Source organism: Chaetomium globosum, genomic scaffold (genome assembly GCF_000143365.1).
Source record: "Chaetomium globosum CBS 148.51 scaffold_6 genomic scaffold, whole genome shotgun sequence".
In the NCBI taxonomy this organism is placed as follows: domain Eukaryota; kingdom Fungi; phylum Ascomycota; class Sordariomycetes; order Sordariales; family Chaetomiaceae; genus Chaetomium; species Chaetomium globosum.
In genome coordinates, this window is record NT_165981.1 from 1,057,766 (window position 1) to 1,085,144 (window position 27,379).

Below are 27,379 nucleotides of genomic sequence, written 5' to 3' on the forward strand. Positions count from 1 at the left end.
GCCGGCATGTCCCCTTCCAGGGCCGTGCCACAGAACAGTCCAAGAGGGGTGGAAGTGGTGAGAGGGGTGTGGGATTACGGCGACTGGCTAGGTGAGAGCGCCAGAGCAAGGCACGTATGGCTCGCAAAATGAACTGTTGATTGCACCAGCGTCACATGGAGGGAAGCTCGGTGTCAGAGGCCATGGCTGCCACGGCACTTGAAACTCCACCGTAACCACGATGGCGATGGCATGGGTAGTTCCGGCCGGCGAAGCCAAGGCACGTCGGTGCCATATCAGAGGGCCGCTGATGAACCGCCGCGCCGTAGCCCACTAGGGCGGTAGTGCACTTGCGGCAGGCGACGCAGGGCTCCGGGGCTGCCATGCGCATATCGACGGGGGTCGGCGGTGGGTCGGTGTAAGTGACAACCACTTTGGGGCTTGTCGATGTCGACGACTTCCAGTCTGGGATTTGGTCAGCTTGACAAAGCACCAAACCCGATGCCTGGCAGGACAGACAAGGACGCTGGCGTGTAACCCAAGCGGATCCCCATGGCAGCAGCAGGCCGGGACTCTGGCAGGACAGTCGCATCTGCAATCTGGCTAAAGATGGGATAAAACAGGAACCGACAGAGAGCAGCATCTGACCGTTGGATGCGACGAAGTCCTCGAAAACCAGAGTTCGACGAGCCCACTCCGGGTGTCACCCTAATTTTACCCCACAAACGCAGGCAATATCTGCCAAATGGCGAGGAGCATCAACGCATCAGGTTCTCTAACACGCCCTGTCCAGCCTCCGGGCAGTGGGGTTCCGGCAATGTCCTGCCCAGTCTGCCACACTGCAGCGCGCTGCAGCTTGCAGCATCTGATAACGGCACGGCCTCCTGCCCACGTGAGGTAGATAGGCGAATACTCAACCGAGGTCGCTTAGACAAGAGCGGGAGGCGGGTGGCAGACGCGGGCTGGTGGCGTGAAACGTTGGACAATGATGACGACAAAAGGGAGTCAAGGCAGACATTCATGATAAGAACTTTCATGAAGGGCGTGTTCCAACTAAAACACCGACAGCCACCACCGACAGGTCAAACCAAGCATGCAGGCAATGGCAGTTGATGAACCATGGCGATCATGAATCGGCATAACGAGTTGGCGCGGCAGATGGGTTCTGAGAACGCTGGGGCGTGGGAGGGCGAGCCATCGTAGGGAGCTCTCTGGCTACGGTGGAGCAAGAGTTTAATCAACCAAGTATAGCCAGGCCGATATTTGCAGGGTTGTGACATGGCGTGTCTGTGCTTGTCCACCAAGGGCAAATGGGAATGCAGTCAGCAGCCAAGCTTCTTGACGACACCCCCTTTTGTGTCGAAACCCGGTCGAGGAACGTCACGAAGGGTAGTACCTCGAGACCAGGGACTTGGCATGAGATGAAGGTTGACCACCAACTGCAGAAGCGGGATCTTGCACAATGGCCTGGGCTGGCCTGGTGAACTTGGGCAAGGCAGTCATCATCGGCGTTGACCGATCGGGAAAGATGACGAATCCAACTCGTTGTAACCATGAAAACCCGCCGAGGTTTGTGCGAACAAACCCGAAGAGTAACAAAGAATTGGTAGAAGGCCAAAGAATAAAAAGGACTTAAAATAGGTAAAATCACAGAAAACAAAGAATCAGGGTTGCAGAAGGAACCTGGGGTCGGGACAGGCACATGCACCTGCCGTCAGTTTAAGCTCCGTTGCTAACATGGGGATGCCCCCGCAGCGCCATCCCTGATTAGGAACTGAAAGCTCGCAGTGGTAGGGCCGAAACCCTTCTGAGCTTGGTCAAGGAGCTGTGACCTGTTAGGGCGAAGACCACCGATCTCGTGCATTGAAGGACCTCTAGAAAATCTCCCGAATGCCCAGGACACAACAAATTACTTTGAGGGAAGTCCCAATCTGGCACAGTTTCCCCTCTGAGACTCCATTGGGCATAAGCTTTCTTTTGCCTCAGCGATCAATGCGAGGCGTCGCTGCATCGTTTCGGCACTTGTCAGCGGTGGGAATTGAACCTGGGTCGTCTAGGGTCTCGGGCCTGCGAGGCTGCATGGCCAAGGCCCGCCTAGATGTGCGTCACCCGCGCGGTGCAGAGGGGAAAGGATCTTGTACGCATCTCGTGAGATCTCCCCGAGGATGGACCGGAAGACGCTCCGGAACTTGTTCAGACCAGGAACGCAAACCCCGGGCGGGCCCCTCCCTTTCGGCGCACCCCGCCGAGCAGCGCCCGGGGAATGACCGAACCCCTTTCACATGAACCCCCACTAGATCGGGCCACTAGTTCTCCCTTCCCGTCGCCGTTGCAGCCTTAAGCCTGCAGTTTCGACTCGGACGCGAACCTGACAGGACCTGCCCGCACACTAAATCCTTCCTCGGAATGACGAAAACTGTGCCGGAAGAGGAAGCTGTCGTGAAACACAAGCCTGGGTAAGTTTATCTCCTTCACACCCAGACGTGGTTCGCGTATCCACCAAAGTGCTGCAGCTGCCCTGCTGAGCCATTCTTAATAACACCCAGTCCGAGATGGTGGGTCATTGCTTGCTCCATTCTCTCCCCCAACCTCGACCGTTGTGTCGCATCTCGCGGCACAAAGCACGGACCCTATCGCGCTTCTCGGTTGGCATCATTTCACGGAGGCGGCTGAGAACGCAATCAACCGCTCCGGGCTTTTGTCCAAACCGGGAGCAACTTGAATGGGACCGTGTAGCAATCTCGGGCTTACCGTCACCTCGTTGAGGGACAAGAAACCGATGTGAAAAAAAGCTGTGTGGACTTGATAAGGGGTCTGACGAGTACCACTCGGTCCCGAGGCCTTGAATCGCTTGGCTTACGGCTCCTTCCGCCGTTTTGCCTTTTTGGTTCGGCGATGGGAAGTGTCAGTCGATCAAGGACACCCAACGCCGCCTAACTTTAGGGCCGGGGCGAAGACCATGGCTCCCTGTAAGGGAAAGGGGCCAGGGAAATCGCGCGGGAGATCCATCTCACATGGTTACGCTGGGGATCTGGCCGCCCTGCGGGTGGGTGACATACCTCTGGAAGATCCCTGGAGTTGGTCCTTGGTAAGATCTGTGCCCTCCAGGAACTTTGGTGGCCAACGCCCGACCGTGTGCGTCCTCGCGACGAACCAGAAAAAAGAATGAGAAGCTACCGAAGGGCACTAGATTGTCCTTGCCTTGCCCTACACGTCATCCAGACAGAGCTTGCGAAAACATGGATGAGAAGATTAGAGTTACACGGACGGGCAAGTCTTGCAGCATGCGTCGGGCTTACTCACGACCAGGGGTTGTTTACACAATCACACTGACCCACAACAAACTCGCTCACCTGTCTGCACAGGACAGGAGATGGCATGGTCTACGGCGTTGGAAAACGAAGAGTGAAAGCCCTCTAAACCGTATGATGATTATTCGCTATGGGGAAACCCACGATTGCTGACCGACTATCAGACCGCCCGACCCTCCTGCCGCTACCCTTACGCGTCCTCTTCTCAAACTGGAAGCATGCGTGAGACCGGCTCACTAGTTTACCGCCGTCCTGAGGGAAACAACGCCGAGATAGACAGCCACGGCGTAAAAAAGAAAGAACTTGGACCAAGTGCCAAAGATGACCACACTCCCCAGCCCGTTGTACCCCCCGTTGATGAACGGCCCATAACCCTCCGACAGCCGCTTACTATGCAACATCCCCTCGGTCACAAGCCACACCAAGACCGTCATGGCAAACACCACATAGCTGGAGTTGAACCCAATCGTCAGTTGGAACCATCGGGCCGACGGCTGCGTGCTTTCGGCCAAATGCGGATCAGGTCCGCAGCTCCTGCCTGTGGTGGTGTGGGCCTTTCTGTTGTTGTCGAGCTCGTTGTTGCTCTTGTTGTCAAGCTCGCTCGTGCTCTTGTTGTCGGACTTGATCTTACTCGGGCCGTCGAGCTCATTCGCGCCCTCCCTACTGAGCTCGACCTTGTCCCTGTTCTCGGGCTCCTGCGTGCTCTTACTGTCCTCGGCCTTATCCTTGTTGTGGAGCTGGCCCTTCACAGTCTGCAGCTCCTTCTCCAGTTTGCCGAGCTTTTCTTGTGTGGCCTTCTTCTCGGCCTGGAACTGCGCGATATCCGCGCAGGCCGTGTGGAGCTGCGCTTGGCTGGACCTGAGCTGCTTCTCGACCTCGTCCTGGCAAGCCTCGATCTCGCTGATCTTGCGGAATAGGTTGGCCGTCCTCTTGTCTAATGCCGTGAGCAACTGCTCCTTGTCAGAGTCGACCCGCCCTTCGACCTCCCCCAGTCGACTCGTGAGGGCTTCGATTAGGTAATACAGTCTGTTAGACTCGTCCTTGAGGTCTTCGATTTCGGTGTTGTAAGCCGTCGGCGGGATGGAAGGCGACATGCCGCTTTCCAAGTCATGATTACTACCGCCCGCGTACGAGACGGTATCAAGTGCCATCGACAGCTCGACTTTTGCTAGGGCCCCTGGGGAGTGGATAAACGTTGGCTCGCTAACTTCCTCGGGCGCACGTGGCCGATCCAAGTCTCGATGAAACTTGCGGATGACATCCTCCTCCGTATCGGTGAGGGGCCGTCCGTACAACTCCGCGCACCGCCGGATCTGGTCTCGGATGGTGAGGTCCGTTATGGTCTCGTTTGGCCTCTGACAGGGCCCCTTGAAGAATGGAGCGAATCTATCGTCTCTTGCGTTACTCTTGTGGACGAAGATGGGGTCCGGATGGCTGTGAAAGTCTTTGAGAGACGCGCTTGGAGAGGATGGAGGCTCTGACCCCTCTTCTTTTTTAGCAGGCACATCTCCCTCGCTGATATCAAGGTTACCCTTTTGGGCCAAAGTTGAGCTGGGACTGTCTGAGAAAGGGGCGGGGGCCGTGGACGTTTGGTCGGTGTCTTCTGGGCGATCGGCCAAGGCATCAAGTGGGCTTGCGTGAGGATGAGTCTGAGGGTGACTCTCAGGTCGCTCCGAGTCTTTCTGTTCTTCAACTAGCTTGTCTGATGTTGCTTGGGATGGTGCCTGGGCTGGACTAGCTCGTCCGTCGTCGGGCACCTGCTCATAGGCAGAGATGCTGCCCATATCGTCGGCTCCCGTATCATATATGGCGCCTAATGAGTTGTTGGACGAATGGCTGTCGTCGGCGTCGTTCACCCGCAACAGTTCTTGGTCCAAAGTAGACGGGACGTATAATGGGGGTGGGATCGGTTCGCCATTGCCCTCATGTGTCTGTTGATTTTGTGATCCCATGTCTGCGCTCGTATTACCAACACCTCCTCCCGACAACCCGGGCGCCATCTTCAACACCCCGAATGACAATTTCACTCGAAGGGGGTTGGGAGGAATATGGTGGGGGTTGTTCCCTATACACGGATCCCCCGATAGAAGGAGGGGTTTCTCGACCCGAGTGCTCTGCGCTTTGGACCGCGTCAAATAAACGGTTGAAAGCACTGGCCTGGGCTTCAGTCTCGGAACCAGAGTCCTCGTCGATTTGAGTCTCGGAGACAGAGTCCTCGTTGGCTTTAAGGCCCTGATCCTCTTCATATGGCTGGTCGACTCCAACCTGGTTCTGACTTTCTTCCTGGTGCTGCTCCATTTCATCTGGCTGCTGGTCTGAGTTAAGGATTTGGCCCTCTTCACTGGAGGAAGAGCCCTCCGTTGTGGATCGGCTTCCAAGGCTTTCCTCGAAGCCACCACTGGAAGAGACAGTAGATACTGAGGACGAGGGAGAGACAGAACTCAGTTGCTGGCTGTCGGTAGCATCAGCATTCTGACTTCCGAGGATTCGCTGACTAGCACGTGCCGCGAAATTTAGCATAGTTATTGGCGGTAACGGCTTGGGCTTATGTTTTGTGGTATTTAGAGGCTGGTATAAATGAAATCGGATGTACAATATATTATCAGCGAAATCAGGTAGCGCTGCTGCAGTGGGCTGTGATACATCCCACACGTACGCTGCCATCATCGCGCCCCATATATGCACATCGTCCACAAAGCGGTTGGCTAGGAGCCCGTCCTTTGTTGAAGCCTAACTCGCTCGATAATGGCATTATCGCCGAGAATACCTAAAATAGTCTGGGTGCTAATTAAAGATCCCGACGGAGACAAAGAGCTAGGAGGTCATGATCAATGGAAGACCCTCGAAAAGCATGATGTACCACTGATCTAAAAGCTCATCTCAAACTATGTTATGTTTCTCCCAAGGAAGCTAAATAGCAGGCTTAATGAGCCATCGGTCGGGTTTGGGGACATTGAGAAGGCTCTGGGCCACCGACGTCACTCATATTTAGCTCATTTGCCGTACTGTTATCGAGAACCATGGAAGCACTAGAAATACGAGGCGCAGATGGCCCTCCGAGATGGATTTATATCATGATGGTTTACCAAACTACTGAAACAAAAGACAGATGAAGACAAGCTACTTAGTCATACCCCTAACCTGACACCACATCAACTCCAAATACGCCGCCCATCGGTGAAACAGTCGCAAAAGACGGCCCTCAAGTCCCCACCTAACACCTCAAAAGGACTCCCAACGCCCCAGTTTAATCCCAAACAATGAAGCCTCCCACTGCCACGTTTCGTCATCCAACATCAACTCCATAAAGCATCTCCATCTACCATTTGGTTCGTCTCCGGGCCAGAGCCAGCCCTCATCCTTCTCTTCCTCCCATGATCGATAGGCGGCGAGGCCATCCACATGGTCGAATCCATACCCGGGCTCTCCTGAGGTGCCATGTACGGGACTTCCTGGGTGGGCGAGAGCTCGTAGGGGGCTCTCTGGTGGACCGGGTTATTCCGCGGTGACATAAGCGGCGAGATGAGCGGCGGCGCTCGGGGGGAAGGGTGCGCCGGGAGTCCCGGTGTCATCCCCCCTCTCGGCGTGTACCCCGGGCTGAACCTGGGTGATGCGGAAGGGGATGTGTACGGGAGTGAGATGACCCGTTTGTTGATGCGAGAGCTTCGGTTGCGCCGATGCCGTCGGAGTCGTAGGGGAAGGGTGTGCGGCCTGTCTGGGGAGGCGGCCATGGGCGATGTTGAGGCCCAAGCGCCGCCGAATGCCCTACCGGGGGGGCAGATGGCGATGATAAGAACCGCGACGAGGACGATGGTGTCGTCGAGGAGAAACGTGGTGACCTGTGAGGTGGCAAATGCGCTATCTAGGCCGTCGGCGAAAATGGCGATTCGTACAGCCGTTCGGAGGAGGAGCAGGGCCGCGACTACCTGAATGCCTATCATGTCAGTGTTAGCGGGCGTTCGTGGTTCCATAGAGCTGGATCTAAACACACAGATCATGAAGTACGTGAACCAGCGGGACAGGTACACGTGCGAATATCTGTCATCGAGGATATAACGGCGATGGGAAAGCTTGTACCGAAAATACCGGTATGTACCCAAGAAGGCAAGGAGATTGAGCGCTTGGATGGCGAGGCCGGTAAGCAGGATACTAACGCCTTGGGAAACCTGTTCAGGGGTCGTCAGCAAACAGCCCGTCTCTCCGGATGTTGGGGACTTCGAACCTCGGCAGACGTGTGAGCCGTGGAGGCAAACCCTATCCCCACGGACTGGAAGGCCAGGGCGAAAATGTCAAGAATGAAGAAGAGCATATTCAGGTAGACGGGGTCCGATACGAGGCGGAACTCCTCGCCATAAATGACCATAGCATGTGGAAGGACCAGGTTTGCAGCAGATCCGATCAGGATGGCGCCCCAGTGTGTCCCCAAGAGATAGAGGGTTGAATAGGCGTGGCTGTTCGGATTGGCGGCCAGGAAGATCTTGCCGACATGACCAACAACTTCGAAAACGAGTGCTGTCAGGAGTAGTGAGGTATGTGCGAGCGTTCTGTACCTAAATCCTGCGTATATAACGGGCGGGATCAGGGCGGCAAAGGCAGCAAGCATAAAGGCGTTGCCCGCTGGCGTCGCCCCGTACTGCAGAGAGCCCGGGGGGATACCACAAGGCTCGCGAGAACATTCCCCAACAGCTAACATGGTGTCTGGAGGAACAGAGACGCCCTTGCCCTCAACGATGGTAATGAGGTAAACTCGACATCAGTCGACGTGGGTGAGGAACCGGAACCACAGGGGGGGACAGGGCGAAGATATCATCGGGATGGCCATACAGCGAAGACTAGAACAGGGAAGTACAAATAAGCTCTTTATCTTTGCAACGCGGGACGTGTTTGTGAAGTGGCGGCCCCGACAGTTTGGCACCCAGGTCGCAGGGCGCTTAACATGCAGGACCAGGTGCGGGAGCGGACAGGGGGCCTAGAGGAGAAGGACGAGAACGACAGCGCCGTGGCCTCGGCCCGGTCTCAGAGAAAGCCGGCCGGGCGCAGCCCAGCGGGCTCAACCCGACAAACTTCGGTGGAAAGAACATATTCACTCATCCCCTTGGATGTAATTACCTCTTCCACAACAGCATCACGACGTCGCGATCTTGGAGGCCGGTGCCCCACGCCCAGCAGTCCCGATGATGCTGGTATCCGATGGGCGCAGATACAATGCGCCGAACCCCCATGCAGCCGGGTCAGCCATCAAACCATCAACAAGCTTCGCCGGGTCCGTCCTTGACAAGGTAGGATTTAAGCAGCCAGCCTTGTTGTTGGTGGCCGGCTGGGCAATCGGGAGTCAACCGATCCTGTGTTTTCACACATCAATGCGGTTTCTGATAGCCAAGGGAGGCAGACTGCGGCGTACCACAACCGCGCCCAATTGGTCGTTTGATATGCAGGTGAGGGTGTTGTTGGTTGTTGGTTCTCGACCGCCACCACGCATCCACCTTCAAAGACCAATCGGGAACGTGCTACCAGCTGAGGATGATTAAGGCCTGGCGAAGCCGACCAACACCGGCAAAACAACCCTGTTGGGGGCTGCATCGCGCACAGTATGGCTAAGATGGCAAGCAGGGCTCGTGGGGACTCGTGCAGTCTTTTCGGCCACTGTCGCTGCCGTAGTGTTGCGCGTCGATATCGCTGCGTGCAGCCGACTGATTCATTCACGCTCGGTTCGAGCCAACGGCAACCCAGCCAGGAAGGTCGAAAACAACATGATGGCGGGGCATCGCGAGTCGAGAGGAGGTTGAAGCGATGATGTTGTTCTTTCGGCTCCAATCAATTGCATGAGGATGAAAGAAGGCAGCTGAGGATTGCCATGCCAAGGTCGATCAATACAGTAAGGATAATAAATAGACACATTTCATATACACTGTGCTAGCGAGATCGCCATCGCTGCGACCAGAACTGGGCAGTGCTAAGCCAATCGTCACCAACACGCATCTGCAGGCCGGACGAGCCGATTGCCTTGCATCGCAAACTGGAAGCCCCATCATGAGCCGGGTATCTCGAATCAAGGAAGGCGGAAGCTCCACAAAGAAAATATCACGAAAACAGAAAAGAAGATCTATTATGTGCATCACTCATGTCTCGTAATCTTTGAAACGTCCAGCAGCTCGTTTCTTGTCTTGCATTTCTTTTTTGGTTTTTTTTGGGAAGTGTTCAGTTGACAGCAGACAACAACAGATGCGGAGGTTGCCAGTGGCTCATCGGCCTGCGTCATGGCTCGATCCCTTCGCGTCAGTTCGCCGTTATGCAGGAGATCAGACGACGATTTGTCGGTCTGCAGGTCCAAGACGGCACTTGGGCGCCTATGCACCGCTTTGCCGCCACTTTGCACCAACAGACGCGCGGATCAAGGGTCTGGGCAAAGAGATAGCCGATGAGTACGCCCTGCTCAGGGACAGTTACAGTATGTTTTTCTCAGGGAATCCTGATGCGCACTGGTGTCAGTCAAAACGAGTCTGACACGTTGCGCCACAGAAGCCCCCAAACACCCGATCGTGCTTGCTCATGGTCTGCTAGGATTCGCCGAGTTGAAGCTAGCCGGCTCCTACCTACCCAGCATCCACTACTGGCGCGGAATTAGAGAGGCTTTGAGTGCCAACCATGCCGAAGTCATCACTGCCTCGGTGCCCCCAAGCGGCTCCATTGAGAAGCGGGCCGCCAAGTTGGCTGAAGACATCGAAGCCCAAGCCCGCGGCAAGAGCGTCAACATTGTGGCGCACAGCATGGGGGGCTTAGACGCCCGGTACATGATCTCTCGTCTCCAGCCCACCGGCGTCAAGGTCAAGTCTCTTATCACCGTTGCTACACCACACCATGGCAGTCCCTTCGCCGATTACCTCATCGACGGGATCGGGCCGAATTATCTGCCCCGTCTGTACCAGCTGTGGGAGCGGACCACTGGGTGGGAGCCGAACGCCTTTGCCCAACTAACGACGAAGTATATGGCTGAAGAGTTCAACCCCAAGACCCCGGACGACCCAACGGTGCGCTACTTTTCGTACGGTGCCACCGTCAAGCACAAGCCCCCGTTGTTGAGCCCGTTTCGGCATTCTCACCGTGTGATTGAGGAGCGTGAGGGTCCAAATGACGGCCTCGTCAGCGTCGAGAGCAGCAAATGGGGTACCTACAAGGGGACCTTATTAGGTGTAAACCATCTAGACCTGATCAACTGGAGCAATAGACTTCGGTTTACGGTACAAAAGTGGATGGGCCACCCACCATCGTAAGTTTTTTTTCACCGTATCCGCCGAGGGTTCCCTTCTGATGCGCCTTTTCTCTCTTAGATTTAACGCAGTGGCCTTCTATCTCGACATCGGTGACATGTTGGCTGAGGAAGGGTTGTAGACCAAGGCAAGACTCACGTTGAAGAGGCCCTTACATCTACACAGCTACTGCTTTCGCCGGCCTTTTCAGGTCGTCCGACATCGGCTAGGTTCATAGCGATGTTTGGACCTTCTGGTCCCACGTTGAGGCCTTTCGGGGTAGCTGCACGAGAATATGGCCGGGACCCGAATGCTGAGCCGACCGGCGGTGTGTACGGCAGGTAGGACACGTACCACGAGAATTGCCATATTCAGCACGCCGCCTCTGTTTTCAAGCAGCTTCAACAAATTCAGCTCAAGGGCCGAAACATATTGGCAATTTCTCTCTCATTGGGGCTGGCAGAGCGCAGAAGGACGCTAGAAACCGGAGTTGTATGTTACCCTTCTGTGCCGTGCTTGCTTTCTCGCTCCGCTAACAAACAAACGGTAGTCGCTAGCACAAAATGACGGTGTATGCTGTATGGCGAATCTCAAGCGGCCTCACCGCTATCAACGCTCTCTGGCCTGCGGCGCTCGCACTGCCTTGGAAACACAAGCACGTGGTGGTTTGGGACACCGAGTGCAAACTCCAAGCCGCCGTTTCACAGCATACAGCTGGCGCCTGCGGAGAATTGTCACCGTCACCCCTTACCAAAACGGCATACATAAGTAATCAACGATTTGATCGGGCCCAAACATGCTCCGAACTCGCAATCACCAGGCACACAAGATGCAAGCAGGATGGTCCCTAGCTGTGGGGGCGGGTTGCTCGAGACGCGATGGGCAAAGTAGAAGCTCGCGGTCTGTTGCCAACTACAATTTGCAAGTAGAGTGGCTGGGCCCTGCAGCTATCTGCAGAGAATACATCCAAGCTGAGACTCTCCCATTTTTCTCGGGTCTCACATCCATGCATCACGACATCGAACCACGGGCGGTAATCCGCCAGGCACACCACTGCCCGTGGTTTGTTGTCGGCCTCCTGCCCGTCCAGGCCCCGGCGGCTTAACAATGCGACGGGTATTACACGATTTTAGCAGTAAAAGCCGGTCAAAAAGGCCTGGACCTCGGAGAAGGCTGAATGAGAGTCAACAAAACTAAAGTCGAAGTGCGCGCCCGGGAAGCACGCGAGCTGGACAAGACGCTTGGCACCAAAGCTTGTGTTGCAGTAAGTAGTGCCGATCATGGCACTTCTCTTCAATGTCTGCCCGAGGAGCGGCTTAAATAGCAGGCGGTGTGGCGCTCGTGTGGTTAACGTAACACTGTCTCGGCCCAGTGACCTGGCTTCAATGTTGCGTTGGCAGGCCCAACAGCGGATGGATGGTGATGGGAGGAACATCGAGAAGGATGTTGGAGGGTCTTGTGTATGAAGGTCCGTGCGGATCGTCACGGGCCCTCCCCGCTAAGGAATAGTGTACCTTCCCCAAAGTGATCATCGCGATCCCTGCTCTCACCCCACACCAAAGCCCAACACCGCGGCCGCCTGGTTGGCCGACTTCGCCGCACCTGCCGCATCCTTTCTGGTGCCTTTTTCCCAGAGACCTCCCTCTGGCCAGTCCATTTCATTCCCCTCATGATCTTGTGATCCCGGGGAGGTTATGAGGGAAAGAGGTCATCGGCAAACTAGGGCGGTAGCAATGGCTTCGCTTTAACTTCCATGTTAAAACAAACCACAATAAGGTACTTCAATAGTACATACCTACCTCCAATGTCTCGGATTCCGCGGCCTCTTTTTCGCTTTTTCGAACCGACAACTGACCGACGGGCTTCCCAGCCACCTACGTAGCAGCGACCGTGACCACGCTCACCGGGAGGGTATCTCAACCGGCAAGCACTGCAGGCGGGGCTCCTTTCGGCAGCCGCAGGGCCCGCATTTCGGGGTCACCTCCGGGTCCTTCCGTGCCCGTTCCCCGCTCTCCGTGGCTTCACCCCGGCAAGTCCCGAATCTCTAAGACTTCAGATGGCCTTAATTAGTAGTAAATGTCCGTTAGCAGTGTGGGGGTTCTCTCCCGGGTCTGTCGGCCTTAAACGCTGTTTTGTTTGGTTTTGGAACCATTGCTATGATCTCATGACGTGGAGCAGGTGATTCGGGGGGCGGCTGGAATGCTCCTGAGTGTACCCAAACCCTTCCAGTGGCTCCATTCCTTGTGGTATGCGCGTGGTCATGTCACGGCATGCCCCATCTTAGCGTACCTACGATCTTGGCATGGGACACTAGCTTCGTCCCTTGTCCCACCTCGCGCACGCCGGCCTGGGGCCCATGAGCAGATCCCGCGCCGACCGAAGACACCACTTGGGTGGTTTTTACAGAGAGACTGCGTGGTATACTCAGCACCTCTCTCGGCCGAAATGCTACTATCATCGCCGGAGAACCGTGTCCTGCTGCCGCCCAACATCACCTTCTCTTTTTGGATACACCTTCCCCTAACTCTCGGGATGTAGGTGTTGGATGCACAATACTTCGAGCCCCGGGAGTGCCCATCACCGTTAATTGTTGCTCCTTCTGTTGTGCCACTGGTGGTGAGCCCCATCACATCTTTCAGCGCCTTCCTGCCCGCCTTGTGCCACTTCTCCCATGTTGCTGGCCGTTTACAAAAGCCCCCCGGCTTCCCGACCCGGCCCTTGCCACTTACAACTCCCGGGTCTCCATCAGCCCGGTCCCTTGCGTATCTAGGCCGCCTCCGAGGCCGTTTTTCGGTGTCCCCTACGAACTGCATTCTTCTTTCTAAATCATTAGCAGCTGTGGAAACGTTTTGCTCCCGGCTCTTCCTCCTCCTTCCTTCCCCCAGAACCATTCCCCACGTTGCATTCTTTTCGTGCCAAACCATGCGGTCCTTAACAATGCTAGCTGCGCTAGCAGCTATGGTTGTCAATCTTGCTACTGCTGCATCTTCCTTCTCCCCAGCAAAACCACCAGCAGTTCCCCTGGCTGTGAGATCACCCTATCTAAACGCATGGCTCCAGGGGGGCTCCGGGGCGATCCTCCCCGGCGCTTGGCCCCGCCATTGGACGTAAGTGGCCTTCATCCTCTTAACTTTCCAACTCACTGTGACTTACTGTATGCATAGCGGAAATATTCTGGGCTGGCAAGGCCTTGTGGCTGTGGACGGGGTGACATACAACTGGATGGGCGGCGCACCCGGTCCAGCACACGTCAACCAGGTGTCGCTCGAGTACACCTCGACCAAAAGCATCTTCACGTTTGACGTGGACGGGAAGGTTACCTTGACCGTCACCTTCTTGTCGCCGGTTTACCCCGATGATATGGCGCGGCAATCACAGCAGTTTTCCTACATTTCCATCAGGGCAAAGTCCTCCGATGGAGCATCCCACAAAGTTCAAGTTTACATGGATGTCTCTGGAGGTGCCGTTTCCCACACTTGTAGACATATCATGTGTTTATTTTGCTAACGTCACGCTTAGAATGGGCTAGCGGAGATACTTCTCAAGTTGTCGAGTGGGATACCGCCACCGTTGGCGATATTACTTACCACAAGTTCTTCCGCCAAACCCAAGAGGAGTTTAGGGAATCGAATGAGATTTCCAGCTGGGGGAACTGGTACCTAGCCACGCGCGTCGATGATGGTGTAAGTTATTTCTTCTATAGATACTTCACATGGGGAACGTGAGGAAGGGAAGCTAACAGGCCTGAACTAGTCCACTTGGCAAATCGGTCAAGATAGCGCGGTGCGAGGCCAGTTTGCGGACCATGGACTGCTTGCCAACACCAAGGAGTCCAACTTTCGGCCAGTGAGCGAGCAATGGTAAGTTCCTTACACGAATGAAACGTTTGGAGACGGCGGGTTGACCAGTCCAGGCCGGTATTTGCACTATCCCACGACTTGGGTAACGTCCAAGGAGACGATGTGGAGAGAGTCTTCACCCTTGGTCTGGTCCAGGACCAGGTCATCAATTTTGCCGGGCAGAGCGGCCAGTTGGAGGCCGTGCCGGGGCTCTGGTCATCGTACTACCAGGACGACATCTCGGCGCTTGTCGCTTTCTACGACGACTATCAACACGCCAACGAAGTATCCTCTGCTTTGGACCAACGGATACGGAGCGACTCCGAGGGTGCTGCAGGAAAGGATTACGCTCTTATCACCACACTTGCGGTCCGCCAGACCTTTGGCGCGCTACAATACGCCGGCACCTCCTCGAAGCCATACATCTTCCTCAAGGAGATCAGTTCGAACAGCGACATCCAGACCGTCGACGTCATCTTCCCTGCTTACCCGATTTTCATGTATCTGAACGCAACACTTGGTAGATACTTGCTCGATCCTCTATTTGAGAACCAGGAGAGCGGGGCATACCCGAACGACTATGCTGAGCATGACCTCGGAACCTTCCCGGTAGCTAGGGGCTATCCGGCCGGAAACGATGAAGCAATGCCGCTGGAGGAGTGTGGCAACATGATTATCATGACTTTGGCATACGCTCAGCGCACCGGCGATACGGCCTACCTCTCAGCCCACTACCCCATCCTGTCTCAGTGGGCGAAATTTCTGGTGGAAGAGTCTCTGATTCCCGCAAACCAACTCAGCACTGATGACTTTGCGGGAACTCTGGCGTAGGTCATCTGTTTACAAAGTTTAACATCCTGCTAATCAACGCGTGTAGCAACCAAACGAATTTGGCCATCAAGGGCATCATCGGGCTCAAGGCAATGTCTCAGATTGCTCAGCTGACCAACAACGATGACGCCTTTGGAGAGGTGGCTGACAGGTATTTGGAGGGCTGGAAAGGGTTCGGCATCAATTCCCAAGCCAACCCCCCTCACACGACGTTGAGTTACGGAAACGCTAACAGTCACGGTATGTAAACACGATGTACCCCTTCCCCAGTGATTGAAAAACCGAGTACTGAGCCCCATCCTAGGCCTCCTCTACAACATCTACGCCGACAAACTGCTCAAACTCGACTTCATCGACCAGTCCATCTTCGACATGCAAAGCAACTTTTATCCCACGGTCGCCAACGAGTATGGCGTGCCCCTCGACACGCGGCACACCTGGACTAAGTCAGACTGGGAGATGTTTGCGGCCGCCGTGGCCAGCCAATCGACGCGGGACATGTTCATTTCCAAGCTGGCCCACTGGGTCGGGACAACGACGTCGGATCGGGCCATGACCGACTTGTACGATTCCGAGACGGGAGGTTTCCCGGCGAACGGGCCATATTTTGTCGCGAGGCCGGTGCAGGGGGGGCTGTTTGCGCTGCTCGCGTTGTCGCGTGACTAGAGGGGGATATGCCACACCCCGCCTACCGCATTGAACTGCTAGCGATGGATTGGGTGTCGAGAGTTGAGAGTTTGCATTGTTTTGGAGTTTCGAACGCCGAAGGTTGAACCCATATCAGGTTCACGGTTGCCAGTTCTCTTACAGTTAGTTCTCTTATTTAGTTAGGCAATTACTGCGATAGAGTACCCGTGACCATGGCTGGCATGCGATTATTGATGCATCTTGAAGATGGTTCGTATCCATACCGTGGTTGAGTTCTCGCTCAAGCCGTGACGCGGCTCGAGCAGAGTAACCACGGTAACATATTGACTCGCAAGATACCAAGCCGAGTGGTTTGATGATTTGTGGTTTGATGATTAAAGGAGGAGAGCGGGAAGTGCCGGTTATGGCACAAGGTTCCTTGCTGGCGCAAGGATCATTAAGCGATCTGAGCGGCTCAAATCTCAGTAAGTTGCGTAGTAACGAAGCCACAGGGTGCAGGGATCTCACCAGCAACCGCATGAATCTGCAACTCCCAGCATACCAACCCGAGATGATGTTAACAACAGACCGGTATTCTAACAGAGTAAACATCAATACCTCTGCATATAATCAAATAAGCTAGGGTTGTTTTTCTTTCACGATTTACGGCTTTAGATTATTCTGAATAGCATCACAATTTCGAACGCTATCCACTGAGCTTGCTTCAGGTACCGTCCTAAGGTATGTACCGAGCTTGGTCATTCTTTGTTAGTGGACAACCAGAAGCTCCACTCCCCACTTGTAACCGCAGCACAACCACTGGCCATCCCACGTTCACGCCTTGCGACCGCACTCTTCTTGCCCCTCACCTCGCAAGACGTCGTCGACACCCGGAACAACTACACGACAACCAGGCTGACACATCTGGGCGATTTTGAGTTTGGCAAACCCCCCACAGTGGAATCTTTTCGCAACTGAGTACCGGGCTTTGATTGACGGGCAAATCGATCAGTCAATCGAGTACAGCTTCTTGAAGCGTTACAACCATGAATCCTCATCAGGCTAAGAAGGTTGACGTGAAGGTGAGCCACCCATTTTGTGTTTCAGCGTTATAGACATGGCGTAGACAATCTAGAAGTTGGCATATGTCATCAGCTGCGTCAGGCTACCTCGCATCTCGCTAGACCTATCACTAACACAATTCAACCCCGCAGTCCCTCTCCCCCGAGGAGCAGCGACTTTTTCGGCTCTATGGCAAACTCCCCAACCGCAGCGATCACTTCGCCAAGCATCTCAAGGAGCGCAAGTACTTCGACAGCGGCGACTATGCCATGAGCAAGGCCGGAAAGGGCGACAGCGTCGACACGGGTGCCGTCGGCAGCCAGCACCCGGTCCCCGAGAACATCCCCCATCTCTCGAGCCCCGTTAGCGGACCTAACGGCATCGGCAGCCCTTTACACCCTCATCACCACCACCAACACCACCCGGGCCTGCAAGCCGGTAGCCCCGTCAAGGAGAGCAGCTTTCTGAACCGCGAGACGAACGCCGAGGACATTGAGGCGGCCAACAACCCTTCTGGCGAGCAGCAGAAGGAGCAGCAGCAGGAACAACAATCTCCTGCTGCACCCGAAGAAACGGCCCAAGTGGCTGCTGGCGAGCAACAGGAACTCCCAGTCCGCCGGTGAGCGATGCGAGCTCGGGAATATGGGACATGACATGGGTCGTTGCGTTTGGGACGTTTTGCGCTTGGAGGACCCGACTGTGCTTACATCTTCCTTGATGCATATCTTGAGGAATGGTATCAAGTTGCGCAGTCTAGTCAAAAACCACGAGATTACGAAAACGATTGTGGCGTTGGGTTAGGTTGGGTTAGGTTGGGTTGGGCTGGCTTGATTCACTTTGATGATGATGACGAAGAAGGGTCGCGCGGATGATGGGGATCCGGCGGAGACTGTCTTGCTTTCTGTACTTATTCCGTTACTGACGCGGGTTCACGAAGCATTCCGGCATCATTTCTTATTTCCAACAACTCGGCTTCGACCGTTTCCTCCCGACCGCCGAACCTCTCGGGGTAGCTAATGGAGCCGAGATTAACGACTTGAGTGTGAGATAGCGCTCGATGGGTTCTGGGTCACTTGGGCACAGGGAAAGCAACGCGAACATGGAAGTGCCGGCCTCAGATTGGGTTTTATTGTCAAGTACCATCTGTATCACATGTAGGCTTTCTTGGTTGGTAGCAAGTGAATGGGAGTTTAGGGTCACCATTTGCCGGCGAAACATCGATAGAGAGTCCACTCGATGAGGCGCCCTCCCACGGCTACCGTGTTTGGGCGGTTAACTAGCGAAGCCTTCTTGTTTTCCCGGAAGGTTTGCCGGCCCTGGCGTCGCAGCCTGGCCCGTCTAGCTGCCCAACGCCTGCTAGCCAGGAATGACCCGCTTGGGCAGCGATAAATCCATTTCGGGCGCATCTGTGTAGCCTCTCAGATTTCGAGAGCCTTCTGTGCCATGGCAAGGGCACCCTCAAAGGTCTTGTTGCCTCCGATGAATCCCGCAGCGTGTACAAAAACGGAGCCGCTGATTCCGGATATCCCATCCAGCTCCTCATCGCGGAAACCCCTCCACGCCTCAGGCAGTGGTTTCCTGCTCTCAAACGAATCTTTGGTGCTTGGCACACACTGGATCCTCCACTTGGAATCCGGGACAGGCTTCTCCTTGTATAGCACATAGAGCACCTTGCCGCCCTCGGGGTGCTGCTCCTCCAAGGTGTAGAGGTGGTCTTTCCACGGCGCCGACTGGCCCTGCAGCACCATGATACGGCCCTGGCTGTCAAACTCCTGCCGTCCATTGAACGCCTCAGCAACCACTTCCCGCGCGGGCAGCCAGGCCTTGGTGAAGTAGTCGAGGTCGCGGTCGAACTCCTCGCCGATGCGCTGGCTAGCTAGCTCGAACCGCTTGTCCTCGGCCGCCTGCGCCTCGGCGGGGTCGGCGGGGGTGGGGTCGTTCCAGTTGGGGTTCAGCCGGCCGACCATGGCACCCAGGGTGAAGCCGCCGTTGGAAAACTTCTTTTCCAGACCAGCGGCCGCGAGCGCGGCCGAGTCGTAGACGCTGATGCCGTTGTCGTGCGCGTCCAGCGCCTCGACGAAGCTCTCGTAGATCTTGCGCCACAGCATGCCCACTTGCTCGCTGTCCTCGGCCTGCGCCAGGCGCCGGGCGATGATCTCACGCCCGAAGTGCATGTACACCAGCCCCGCGCTGCTCAGCTTGGTCTGGCGGTCGGGGAAGGTGGTGCTGAAGGTGCGCTGGTGGTGGTCGAAGCGGTTGCGCGCGGCGTCGTACTCGCCGCCGACGTCGACGACCGTGTGGCATTCCTCCAGCAGTTTAGGGTCGCGCGTCCGAACAAGCTTGGCGCCTGAGTAGGTCGGTACGTGGGTACGCAGCATGTAGACAGCTAGCGCCTCGTCGGCGTGGAAGTGACCGTTGTGTGTGCCGATGGCGACCACACCGTTGTCGGTCTGTAACCGCTTTGCTGCGTTTTCGCTCATTTTGAGCATGAGGGCTCTGAACATGCAATAATCTGGTTGGGTGTATGTGAGAAAAGGTCGAAACTAGGAAGTCCTTTTTTTTCCTATTTTTGACGTTGGGGTTTCCTTGGATGGCGAGCGATGCTTTTGGAGTTCTCCATAATTAATTCGGCAATGGAGTTGTGAACTTTCATACCAGCTGTATTAGACGTGAACTTACAAGGCTCTAAGCTGTGTATTAACGGCACCAAGGTGTAAGTACCGTAATACAAACGAAAAGCTCTCCATGTTACGTTATTCCTCCCTTCAACCATTCCAATACAGGGGTGCAACGCGCCATCCAACACGATGGACAATCAACGGCTCAGCCTTCTGTTTCTCCCTCGCCCTGACGCTTTGATATCCAGCACAGGCCGCTAGCCCGAACGCCCTTGTTACAAATTATTCTGCATCTCCAACGGAAATCCAAATCACAAACTCCATCGATCATTCAATTGACACCCACCTAAACACCACACACATGGAGGTCGCTGCGCGTAGCCGGCTCGACATGAAGGTCAAAGCCGAAGATGATTCCGGCGACGTCAGAATGACTGATGAAAAACCCACATACCGGTCATGGAAGAAGAAATACCGCAAAATGCGCATCATGTTCGACCAAAAGATGCATGATGGCGAAGAGCTTCACAGGCTCGAACAGAAGGCGCTGGCCACGGCCAAGAGACTCGCCGTACAGAAAGAGTAGGCTCTGCCGCAATTAATATTGGTTTGATGGCGTGACTTGCTAACTCTTCATCAGTCGGTTACTCGACCTCCTTCTCGATGTCAACAACTCGGGCCAGATCCCGCCCGAAAAGCAAATAGACCTCGCCATGGACCTCCCCTCCGACGATGCCGCGCTCTTCCTGGACTTCGACCGGCCGTCGACACCCCCGCCCGACCCGACGCCAGCCAAGCCCTACAAGAAACTTCTCCAAGAGGTACCACATTTCAGATTCGCGTCGGCCGCCGAGCGTTTCCCAGAGCTGCTCGCAGACCTCGAAGCCGGCCGGGACTCACCCTCGGACCCGGCCCAGGGCCAGTCGCACCCGCCTTCCTTCCTCACCGCCGACGACCTCGACAACTACATCTGGGAGCTGGACGCGCATCTCGCCAACGAAGACGCGGCGGCGGGGACCGGCAAAGCGGACGCGGTACCGCTACCCACGCTCGCGCCGCTCGCGCACGCCGACCGCCCCAACCCCAAGGACTCGCAGCGCGACTTCGCGGTGCGCAACCCGACGTCGGTCTACAACTGGCTGCGCAAGCACGCGCCTAAGACGTTTCTGCAAGACGGCGAGCACGAGAAAGACGGCGGCAAGGAGCACGGCGGCGGCGGCGGCGACGACGGTCACGGTGGGCACGGACACGGCGCCGGGACCGGCCGCCGCGGCAAGGGCGAGCGCGCGCCCCGCGGCACAGGCTCGGCGCGCTCCAAACGCACCAGCGCAGCGCACGGTCGGCCCGCGGCCGGCGCGACGGAGAGTTTCGACGACAACGATGACGAGCTCGGCTATGGCAACGGCGGAGGCGGTGCGGCAACGCCTAGCGCGGCGGGCGCCGGCAGCGGCGTGGGCAAGGGCAAGCGGAAGCGGGTTGTGGATGACGACCCCGGGTACAGGCCGAAGGGCGGCTCGAGTCGGCCGACCAAGAAGAAGCGCAAGAGCGAGGGCGCCGAACGGACGCCGACAGCGAAGGGGCCGCGAAAGAGTGAAACCCACGGTTGGTCGGGCCATAGCGCGGCCTCGGAGAGGAGTTCGTCGGCCAAGGGCTCGAGAAAGAGCGACGGAGTCGCGTGGTCTGGTCGACATGACGACGATTGATGGTTACAAAATCCAGAAGACCGTGCGGTACTTCTCGGCACGAATGTCTTGCGAAACTGTAACATCATCTGGTGGGGGGTAGGAGGGCGTCGCCAGACCTACCTAATATTCGGAGATTTGGCAACGGCTGGGAATAACATGGATTACGGGGTTTAGATTGGAGTTTCCTGCTAGTAAAGCGAGACTTGGCGTGGGCGTGGCGTTCTCTTTTCTCTCTCTCTCTCTCTTTCTCTTGGTTGTATCATTATCATGGTGCTCGTGGAAGTGTCGTATGTAGATTTAACCCCGTCCAAAACGGGTCGACCTCTTAGAGGGAATGCAGTTGCGTGACATGAAGGGGGCCGTGAATCAGGCGTCTTCTTGGCTTTCCCAGCCGTTGTATATACAAGGAACTGCTATGTTGTGACCCCCCAGCATCCGGCATATACATAGGATGCTGGTGACGGGTAATTGTGGCCGCAGATTGGGAGCACATGCAATGACAACGCCTAAACAATCAGGTAGCCCTGCTTTCCGACATCTACTCCTCCCCCCGTTGCGAAAATGGCCGCCCATGAATGTAATGAAAACTCAGGTTTCCTGGGGATCATATCCTAGAAAATTCTAACAGCCAGAAACGGCGTCGGTTGGTATCATTGGTTTCTTAAAGCTTTTCCTTCAGGCTCTGCTTCAACCTCCTCTCGACGGCGCTTAGGTACTCGCTAGTCGTGACGTAATCCTCGCGAGCGGTCTTGCCGCACGCGAGAGCCAAGTCCTTGGTCATGATCCCGTCGATGTCGACCGTGTCGATGCAAGCGCGCTCGAGGCCCTCAGCGAAAGCGACGACTTCGGGAGTCTCGTCCAGCTTGCCACGTTGGATCAAGCCGCGGGTCCAGGCGAAGATGGAGGCGATCGGGTTGGTCGAGGTCTCACGGCCCTTCTGGTGCTCGCGGTAATGGCGAGTAACGGTGCCATGGGCGGCCTCGGACTCGAAGGTCTTGCCGTCGGGGGTGATGAGGACCGAGGTCATCAGGCCCAGAGAGCCGAAACCCTGGGCAACGATATCGGACTGGACGTCACCGTCATAGTCTACCGGCCCGGTCAGTACTTTATATTCACCAAACCGCATGAAAACAATTCAGACTGCCAACTTACTCTTCAGAGCCATGATGTAACCACCGGTGCTCTTGATCATCTGGGCGACCATATCGTCGATCAGGCGGTGCTCGTACCAGATACCCTTGGCCTCAAACTGGGCCTTGTACCCTCCATCGTAAAGTTCCTGGAAGATGTCCTTGAAGCGACCGTCGTACTTCTTGAGGATGGTGTTCTTAGTGCTCATGTACAAGGGAAGACCCTTGTCAAGAGCGAGCTTGAAGCTAGCATGTGCGAAGCCTGTGATGCTCTCATCGGTGTTGTATTGGGTCTGGGCGACGCCGCCACCGTTCTTGAACTGGAACACCTCGATTTCCTGCGGTTCGCCGCCAGCCGGGGTGTAGACCATGCTAAGTTTGCCGGGGCCGGGGACGACAAGGTCCTTTGCACGGTACTGGTCGCCAAAGGCATGGCGGCCAATGATGATGGGCTTCTTCCACCCAGGTACCAGGCGGGGAATGCGGGGGATAACAATGGGCTCACGGAAAACAGTACCTCCAAGCGCATTTCGGATGGTACCATTGGGCGAAAGCCACACTGTTGGCGGTGAAAGAGAGGTTAGCTTCCCATTCGTTCATTCATATAGTCACTGCACAAAAAATGCGGCTACCGGGTCCAACATACTCTGCTTCAGCTTAAATTCCTCGACACGAGCCTCGTCGGGGGTGATGGTTGCGCACTTCACGCCCACCGAGTACTTCTTGATAGCTTCGGCGGCATCCAGGGTGACCTGATCATTGGTCTCGTCGCGGTACTCGAGGCCAAGATCGTAGTACTTGAGATCGACATCGAGATAGGGGAAGATAAACTTCTCCTTGATATCCTTCCAGATAACGCGGGTCATCTCATCACCGTCGAGCTCGACGACGGGATTCTTGACCTTGATCTTGGCGGGGGCGTCGGTAGCCATTGTGCGACGGTTGATCAAGGAGTAGACGAGGACGGGGGCGGTGCGGGGCACTGAGGACCTAGGTGTGGCACGGAAACTGCTGGAGGCCGGTTTGAAGGTGTTACGGGTGTAGGCGGATGTGCGGAGAAGGGAAGCACGAAAGGCTGCGGTAGACGGCGACATGATGGAAACAAGGAAGGAGGAAGTCGAACGTATAAGAGGTGGTTCTGAGATAGGCAGGAGGGTCGGGCTGTTCTTGCGCGCCGGATCGGTCCGCTCGAAGACAGCAGTTCGGGCCTTCGGAGCTGGAATTGGCAAGTGAGAGAGAAGCCCGGTGAATGGGAGCCGAGGAAGCAACCTCGATGTCGGGGCAAGGAAGCTCTTGATTGGATGTGTCGAGTGGGCCGCGGCAACTGCGTCCGGCAGAGGGGGAAGTTAAGAAGGGCGGGAGTCTGCACGAAAGCCCGAGACTAGGAGGACCCAGTGCCAACCGTTGAGGACTGCGCTTTCCTGGTCGTGACACGAAATGTCAGTTTTGCTTGGCGGGGTCTTGGAGAAGCTGTGGGCGACGAGGTTAGCAGGGTGGCTCGAAATGTGGAGCGAGGGCGATCAGTGGGATAATATACATGCGAGAAAGTCCAGGCAGGGGATCTGAGACACTGGGATCTCAATCAACAAGAGCCTGATTCAAGGTGTCGGTTGCACTCCTCCCGCGTTGTTTACAGGTTGTTGTCTGCTCTCGGCTCCAATCCAGGTGATCAGCGAAATGCGCACTGATTGAACAGAAGGGTGTGCTCGATGACATATGGGCAAACTCTTCCCGGGAAGCGGGGCACGAGGGGAATGGAACAGAGGCTCTGGGACCCCAATTCCCCACACTGACCCCTGGTCCCATGAGAGCATGCAAGCATGCAGGCTGCGGGGTTGGTCTGGAAAACCACTCATCCGAGATCGCAATGAGCCGAGCCGGCGGCGATAAGGAACGGATATCGCCGGATATACATATTAGAAACACCAGCTGCAACAATCAGCCAACATAGCACGTCATGATACTCCCTCAGCCGGTTGAAACTAGGAGTTTATGGGAAAGTACACAGTATGCACAATTGCCTTGGAGAGTTCGCTGGTCGAAAATATACCCTACGGTATTCTCCTTCGCCCCAACCCTCCACTTGCTTGTCCTCGGCCCTAGAACTGAACGCGACAGGCCGCCCCACCTCAGTTCTCACATCTTGACCAAATCGCTTCTTCAGACAGTACAAAGTCATCGTCCCCCCGTTCAATTGTTTGCAAGAATAAATGGATGGCGGGATTCTTGTCCCGGAACGTACCCCATCACCTCTATCGTTTTAATACCCCGATGTGCCTCCGTCTTCCGCCCTCCCGAACAAAAGAAAACGTACAACGTTGATACACAGCCTCGCCGGGCCGAAGATGGCGCAAGGTCATGTGGGAAGAAAGCAACTGCCTGCATGATACAGCCAGCCCTCCATCCCCATTGAAAACGTGGGTGCTGAAGTCTCCCGTGGTTGCCAGATAGGCATTGGGCCGGAGACTTCATGATATAAACGAAGAAAACCTCGGGCGCCTGTATTTGCCCGCCGACGTCACATAAACCACCAGTCCCCCAGACGCCCAGAAAATCAAGGACAGGAAGCACCGAAACCGAAAATGACCCCAAGTGTCCCGATAATGAACGGAATGCCCTGCTTGGTGCTGCCAAGACACCACACTGCCCCACTTGGAACTCAACTCCTCGACTGCTTGTCATTCATTCGTAGTGGAGGAAGGAAAAGGACTTGCATGAACAACAAACAAGCAAGAAAACAACCGAGAACTGGCACTGCTGAGCAATTAAAGAACGAAAAGGATTTGGATTTGGAAAAGAAAGACTCCGACATGAAACCAAGAGGAATATGAAAGAGAAATATGAAAGAGGAAGGCACCTTCCACCAAGAGGAAAACAACAGACCAAGGCAATGGACGTAATATCCACCCCTTTGCTGCAGCCGCCTTAGAGCCCGGCATTTGCGATCATCTGCCTGTACTGCTGGCGTTCCTTCTCGCAGCAAGTCTTGCATCCGGGGCAGGCAAAACCATTCTTCTTGGAACGGACCTTCATGAGGCAGCGGGTGCAACGCCACCAGCCATTCTTTAGAGCGTCCGGGTTACGGTCCGACCACCACTCCTCGCCGCCCTTGCTTCCGCGCCGCACGAGATCTTCCCGGTGGTATTCGCGGAGGTGGTCTCGAAAGTGGTCTTGCCGGTAGAAGGGCGTGGTGTGCCGGCCGCACTTCGGGTAATCGCAGTAGTACCCCTTTTTTTGGTCGTCGGCGAGGTGCATGATCTTGTAGTGCCGGTCTAGGTCGGCCTGTCGACGGGCCATATGCTTGCATCCACGGTATGGGCATTTGAACTTTTCTTTTTCCGATGACGATGAGGCCCTGTGTGATATCGTTAGCAAGGCTTGCGGTACCCTAGACGAGGGCCAAGGTGGTGCGACTCACTGGCCCGGAACCGAGTCAGGGCTGCAAGCATCATCAGCCTGCCCCGAGCTTACACCGTTGTTGTCAGCTTCCAGGTTGCCGGTCAGGCTGGCAAGGACTGCGGCGATGGCTAAGAAACATATATCGATCACATCCGGCCCTTGGAGTCGTATTTGGAGCTGGTAGGCGGCCTCTTGGAGTAATCGGACGATCTCAGGGTAGAAGTGATCAGTGTCACCAAATCTGAGGTCGAGTTGCTGGCGAAGGACAGCCTGGACCGCTAGGCGGACCGGTTCCTCGTCACCCCGCCCCTGGTGCCGCCACAAAGCTTCTTCGACTGCCTCCGAGGTAATAAGAAACGGGCCGCCACCCGAGAAGGTCTGCCGATTGACGATTAGGGAATTTGCTGCCTGGGTCGCTTGCCAGGCGGCTTCCTCATTACCGGCCTTCGTGCCGAAAAGCTGGAGAGTGTTGGGGAGTTGTAATGCCTGAGGTATCTGAATCCCACTCTGCTGGTATTGTGACCCAGTAGCAGATAGCATGTGATTGGCATCAAGTGTGTCGTGAAAGGAGTATGGGTCGGGATACGATGATGTCTCCCGGTAGGTCTCATCTTCGGGAAGGGTGCACTCGAGCGAGAAATCGGTCGCTGAAGAATATCCTGATACCACAGTGCTGGCTGTGTAGCTACTGTTTATGGTACAGGCGGTTGACTGGGAGTCGCTCCTCTGCATGCTGGCTGAACCATCCCAAAACCCATCTTGGGTTGGGGGGTCCGAAAGGTACAAGGAGTCCGGGTACGACGCCATCGAAATTATGGCTGGCCGTGAGAAGGTGCGGTGATGCCCGGGCCTGACCGTACTGTTAACCGGTCACGTCTTGCAGAGAAATTTCGGGGGGTGGTTGGCACCAAGGAGTCGCAAACGCGAAAGAACTGTGGTCCTCGGCAGAGAACCCAAGTATACTTTATTTGTGATAACTGGCTGAGACTTGAATAAGGTCATATATGGGGAAGGGTGGAGAACAAGTGTGCAGAGGATGCCCGTGATAAATACGCACGGCCTGGCAACACCATGTGGACAAGTTTCCATCGCTACTAATACCCCTAGCACACCCAATCATCCCTGTCGAAGATAATTCGTGAAGTGAGGCGGAATGACACATTTTTCACCGTAGGTAAGGCGAACGAAGGCCGACATCGAGGTTGCTAGAACAGGAAAACCGCTGGATAAGGCCCAGGGCGGGAGGGAAGGTCGCGGTAACTCACAAACGACGTCGAATGGGAGTGGGCTTTACTTCTATATTTGAGAACTAAGGGTTAACCCTCACTCGCCAAACCCATACAAATTCCCGTAACTTATTGATCTAAGGGGCCTGGAAGTGACAAATCACCAGACCCCTCACACGTATCCTAGAACTTTCCCCCCAATCACTCCCCCTACATTTGCATTGATCCCATCACGCCATCCCTCCCCCCCATAGCCGTAACCCTACTATTATTTTTTCACCCTCACACAACCCACAACCAGTGATATAATTGTATTTTTTATTGTATATATATATAATTATATTTATATAAATAATTATATTTACTTGTCTATTCGAGCAGATGAGTGTTAGAGAGACAATAACTACTTAATATCCTAATAAAAT

General features: G+C 55.5%; 11 protein-coding genes across 11 annotated transcripts; 6 read left to right on the forward strand and 5 right to left on the reverse strand.

Annotated features, from left to right (window-relative positions):
- Positions 1–220: 220 nt before the first annotated feature.
- Positions 221–1,092, forward strand: CHGG_08684 (uncharacterized protein; the record flags this gene model as incomplete). Its single annotated transcript, XM_001226610.1, has 3 exons — positions 221–235; positions 309–397; positions 603–1,092. The coding sequence occupies 3 exons, from the start codon at positions 221–223 to the stop codon at positions 1,090–1,092; spliced, it is 594 nt and encodes a 197-aa protein (XP_001226611.1).
- A 2,434-nt stretch (positions 1,093–3,526) lies between these two features.
- On the reverse strand, positions 3,527–5,810 carry CHGG_08685 (uncharacterized protein; the record flags this gene model as incomplete). The annotated part of the gene is made up of 2 exons (XM_001226611.1): positions 3,527–5,221; positions 5,280–5,810. The coding sequence occupies 2 exons, from the start codon at positions 5,808–5,810 to the stop codon at positions 3,527–3,529; spliced, it is 2,226 nt and encodes a 741-aa protein (XP_001226612.1).
- A 776-nt stretch (positions 5,811–6,586) lies between these two features.
- Positions 6,587–7,983, reverse strand: CHGG_08686 (uncharacterized protein; the record flags this gene model as incomplete). The annotated part of the gene is made up of 3 exons (XM_001226612.1): positions 6,587–7,224; positions 7,282–7,456; positions 7,513–7,983. 3 exons carry the CDS (start codon positions 7,981–7,983, stop codon positions 6,587–6,589), a joined length of 1,284 nt encoding a protein of 427 aa, XP_001226613.1.
- A 243-nt stretch (positions 7,984–8,226) lies between these two features.
- On the forward strand, positions 8,227–9,076 carry CHGG_08687 (uncharacterized protein; the record flags this gene model as incomplete). The annotated part of the gene is made up of 3 exons (XM_001226613.1): positions 8,227–8,358; positions 8,414–8,569; positions 8,831–9,076. The coding sequence occupies 3 exons, from the start codon at positions 8,227–8,229 to the stop codon at positions 9,074–9,076; spliced, it is 534 nt and encodes a 177-aa protein (XP_001226614.1).
- A 436-nt stretch (positions 9,077–9,512) lies between these two features.
- Positions 9,513–10,767, forward strand: CHGG_08688 (uncharacterized protein; the record flags this gene model as incomplete). Its single annotated transcript, XM_001226614.1, has 3 exons — positions 9,513–9,738; positions 9,852–10,557; positions 10,749–10,767. 3 exons carry the CDS (start codon positions 9,513–9,515, stop codon positions 10,765–10,767), a joined length of 951 nt encoding a protein of 316 aa, XP_001226615.1.
- Positions 10,768–13,474: 2,707 nt separating this feature from the next.
- CHGG_08689 (uncharacterized protein) lies at positions 13,475–15,873 on the forward strand (the record flags this gene model as incomplete). Its single annotated transcript, XM_001226615.1, has 6 exons — positions 13,475–13,644; positions 13,702–13,997; positions 14,057–14,258; positions 14,430–15,203; positions 15,254–15,447; positions 15,512–15,873. The coding sequence occupies 6 exons, from the start codon at positions 13,475–13,477 to the stop codon at positions 15,871–15,873; spliced, it is 1,998 nt and encodes a 665-aa protein (XP_001226616.1).
- A 1,007-nt stretch (positions 15,874–16,880) lies between these two features.
- CHGG_08690 (uncharacterized protein) lies at positions 16,881–17,519 on the forward strand (the record flags this gene model as incomplete). The annotated part of the gene is made up of 2 exons (XM_001226616.1): positions 16,881–16,916; positions 17,049–17,519. The coding sequence occupies 2 exons, from the start codon at positions 16,881–16,883 to the stop codon at positions 17,517–17,519; spliced, it is 507 nt and encodes a 168-aa protein (XP_001226617.1).
- A 795-nt stretch (positions 17,520–18,314) lies between these two features.
- CHGG_08691 (uncharacterized protein) lies at positions 18,315–19,376 on the reverse strand (the record flags this gene model as incomplete). The annotated part of the gene is made up of 1 exon (XM_001226617.1): positions 18,315–19,376. The coding sequence occupies one exon, from the start codon at positions 19,374–19,376 to the stop codon at positions 18,315–18,317; it is 1,062 nt and encodes a 353-aa protein (XP_001226618.1).
- A 499-nt stretch (positions 19,377–19,875) lies between these two features.
- Positions 19,876–21,217, forward strand: CHGG_08692 (uncharacterized protein; the record flags this gene model as incomplete). Its single annotated transcript, XM_001226618.1, has 2 exons — positions 19,876–20,096; positions 20,155–21,217. 2 exons carry the CDS (start codon positions 19,876–19,878, stop codon positions 21,215–21,217), a joined length of 1,284 nt encoding a protein of 427 aa, XP_001226619.1.
- A 643-nt stretch (positions 21,218–21,860) lies between these two features.
- CHGG_08693 (uncharacterized protein) lies at positions 21,861–23,423 on the reverse strand (the record flags this gene model as incomplete). The annotated part of the gene is made up of 3 exons (XM_001226619.1): positions 21,861–22,285; positions 22,352–22,888; positions 22,976–23,423. The coding sequence occupies 3 exons, from the start codon at positions 23,421–23,423 to the stop codon at positions 21,861–21,863; spliced, it is 1,410 nt and encodes a 469-aa protein (XP_001226620.1).
- A 1,831-nt stretch (positions 23,424–25,254) lies between these two features.
- Positions 25,255–26,460, reverse strand: CHGG_08694 (uncharacterized protein; the record flags this gene model as incomplete). The annotated part of the gene is made up of 2 exons (XM_001226620.1): positions 25,255–25,684; positions 25,748–26,460. The coding sequence occupies 2 exons, from the start codon at positions 26,458–26,460 to the stop codon at positions 25,255–25,257; spliced, it is 1,143 nt and encodes a 380-aa protein (XP_001226621.1).
- Between the last annotated feature and the right edge of the window lie 919 nt (positions 26,461–27,379).